Genomic DNA, 2,021 nt, shown 5'->3' on the forward strand with positions numbered 1-2,021 from the left:
TTGCATATGTTAGAATTCTCTAGCTAATAAGCTAAGCTTATTAATTGATCCTTAGCCTGCGATATTAGATCATTTTCTCTCTAACTGAAATCATCATAACATCTCCCCTAGGCTATAAACCGACCAAGTTGACTTATTCCTCTTCTATTATATATTAATAATTAAAATAATGATAAAAAAGTACTGTATTCAATTGAAGAAGATTAAGTAGGGCTGAGATATATAACATAAATACATATATATGGATAATAAGTTGGATGTGATGCAATGGGGAGGATCCGAAGACCAGAGTGGCCCGGCGGCTCATCAGGCCAGGTCGTATAGCTGTAGTTTTTGCAAGCGTGGCTTTTCAAATGCACAAGCTCTTGGGGGTCACATGAATATTCATAGAAGAGACAGAGCAATCATCCGACAAAGATCCTCCGAAGAAAACCAGGTAAATGAATCCTCGGAATCTTCGAACCCAGTTCATCGTAATAATGATGTTCACGGTTTATCCTCGGAAGCTCAGAAAAGTATTGTCACGACTACTGATGATCATCAAAATCAAAACCTACCTTCTAATTCGATTCAATTGGAGTTGTCACTGTTGCTCGAACAGCAAAGCAAGCCTCGTGTTAATTCTCTGCCGATGATGATGATGGGATCAGATGATCATGGTCGTCTAGAAGGGAATAACCGTGATAGGGCGCCGCAAGTTCCATTTTTTGTTGGGGAATCATCGGTGGCCGCCGCGGAGGAGCGGAAGACGGAGGAGTTGGACCTTGAGCTCCGGTTAGGGCCTGAGCGTCATCATGATACGACGACGTTGAGTACCAGGGAATTCTTTTGAGATGGACTGATCATCGATCATGTGATGGAGTTTGATCCATGTGTTGGTTATATATATATATGGGATTTTTGGAGATGAAAAGAGAGGTTAAATTTTCTTACTTGCCTCCTCTATTCAATCATCTTTTTCTCTTGTTTATTTTGATATAAGTGTATTAGTTTGGTGCTTTTTATTTTCATTATATATATATATATATTTATAGTGTGTAATTTTATGCATATGTAACTGTTCTTAATTTTGCTAAACAGCCCCAAGACATATATGGTTTCCTAATTCGTTATTAATTACTGTGTGTAGTGTATACATACATACATACATACATACATGTATATATATACATTTTTAATCTTCTAAAGAAAATATATATATATATATTGATTAAATATTTGTTGTATAGAGAACTTTATATTCCTGATTCTAGAAATTGATGTCTATAAGTGTGTTTTGTTTTCTTGGGGGTAAACCTTATTTGAAGCTTTTTTATTTGGGGAATCATGCTTTATTAGACGAATTAATAAGAAAATCTTGTATAACTGTTAAAATTCTGCTTGATCAAAGTTTATAAATATATAAAAGAAAATGAAAATGAAATTAAGCTCATTAGTGAGAGACTGCTATTTTTTTAGATGATATCTAAGAAAATAAAACGACTGCAATGCCATTAGTAATTGGATCAGACAAATTAAATCTTCATTTAAGTATGATATATATATATATATATGTATATGTATATTCTTTATGGATCTGAAAGATAATGCGGTGGCATAGATATGCAGATATAGTAATTTTTAAGATTCATACTTCGAAATTTATACATATTAAAATCTTCAGATTCTTGTAAGAATATGAGTAATTCCATTTATATATATATATCAAAATCTCATACTATTATTGCTAGAGCTCTAAAACTATGTTTGATTACCTTGCCTCAGTACAGATATATATAAGAATGGACGAAAAATCAGTTCATATTTTATCTATAAAAGCTGTGTAAAAAATTAAATAGTAAGAACTCCCCTCCTCTTATATAAGACCTTCATTCAACAAATGTCACCACATATTACAGAGATTTTCTTTGGCTTCATCTAATTAATTTTTAATTTTATTACTACTTCAAATATAGGAAAGTAGCTTATATATTATTGATACATAAAATCCAGCTACTGATCGATAATTTGATCACATATTT

The 2,021-nt window shown here is 32.3% G+C and overlaps 1 protein-coding gene across 1 annotated transcript; it reads left to right on the top strand.

The window, feature by feature from the left end:
• Positions 1-241: 241 nt before the first annotated feature.
• Positions 242-1,041, top strand: LOC133800378 (transcriptional regulator TAC1-like). The gene has a single exon (XM_062238336.1). The coding sequence runs from the start codon at positions 242-244 to the stop codon at positions 830-832; it is 591 nt and encodes a 196-aa protein (XP_062094320.1). The 3' UTR covers positions 833-1,041.
• The last annotated feature ends 980 nt before the right edge of the window (positions 1,042-2,021 follow it).

This window comes from Humulus lupulus, chromosome 9, assembly GCF_963169125.1.
Source record: "Humulus lupulus chromosome 9, drHumLupu1.1, whole genome shotgun sequence".
NCBI lineage: Eukaryota > Viridiplantae > Streptophyta > Magnoliopsida > Rosales > Cannabaceae > Humulus > Humulus lupulus.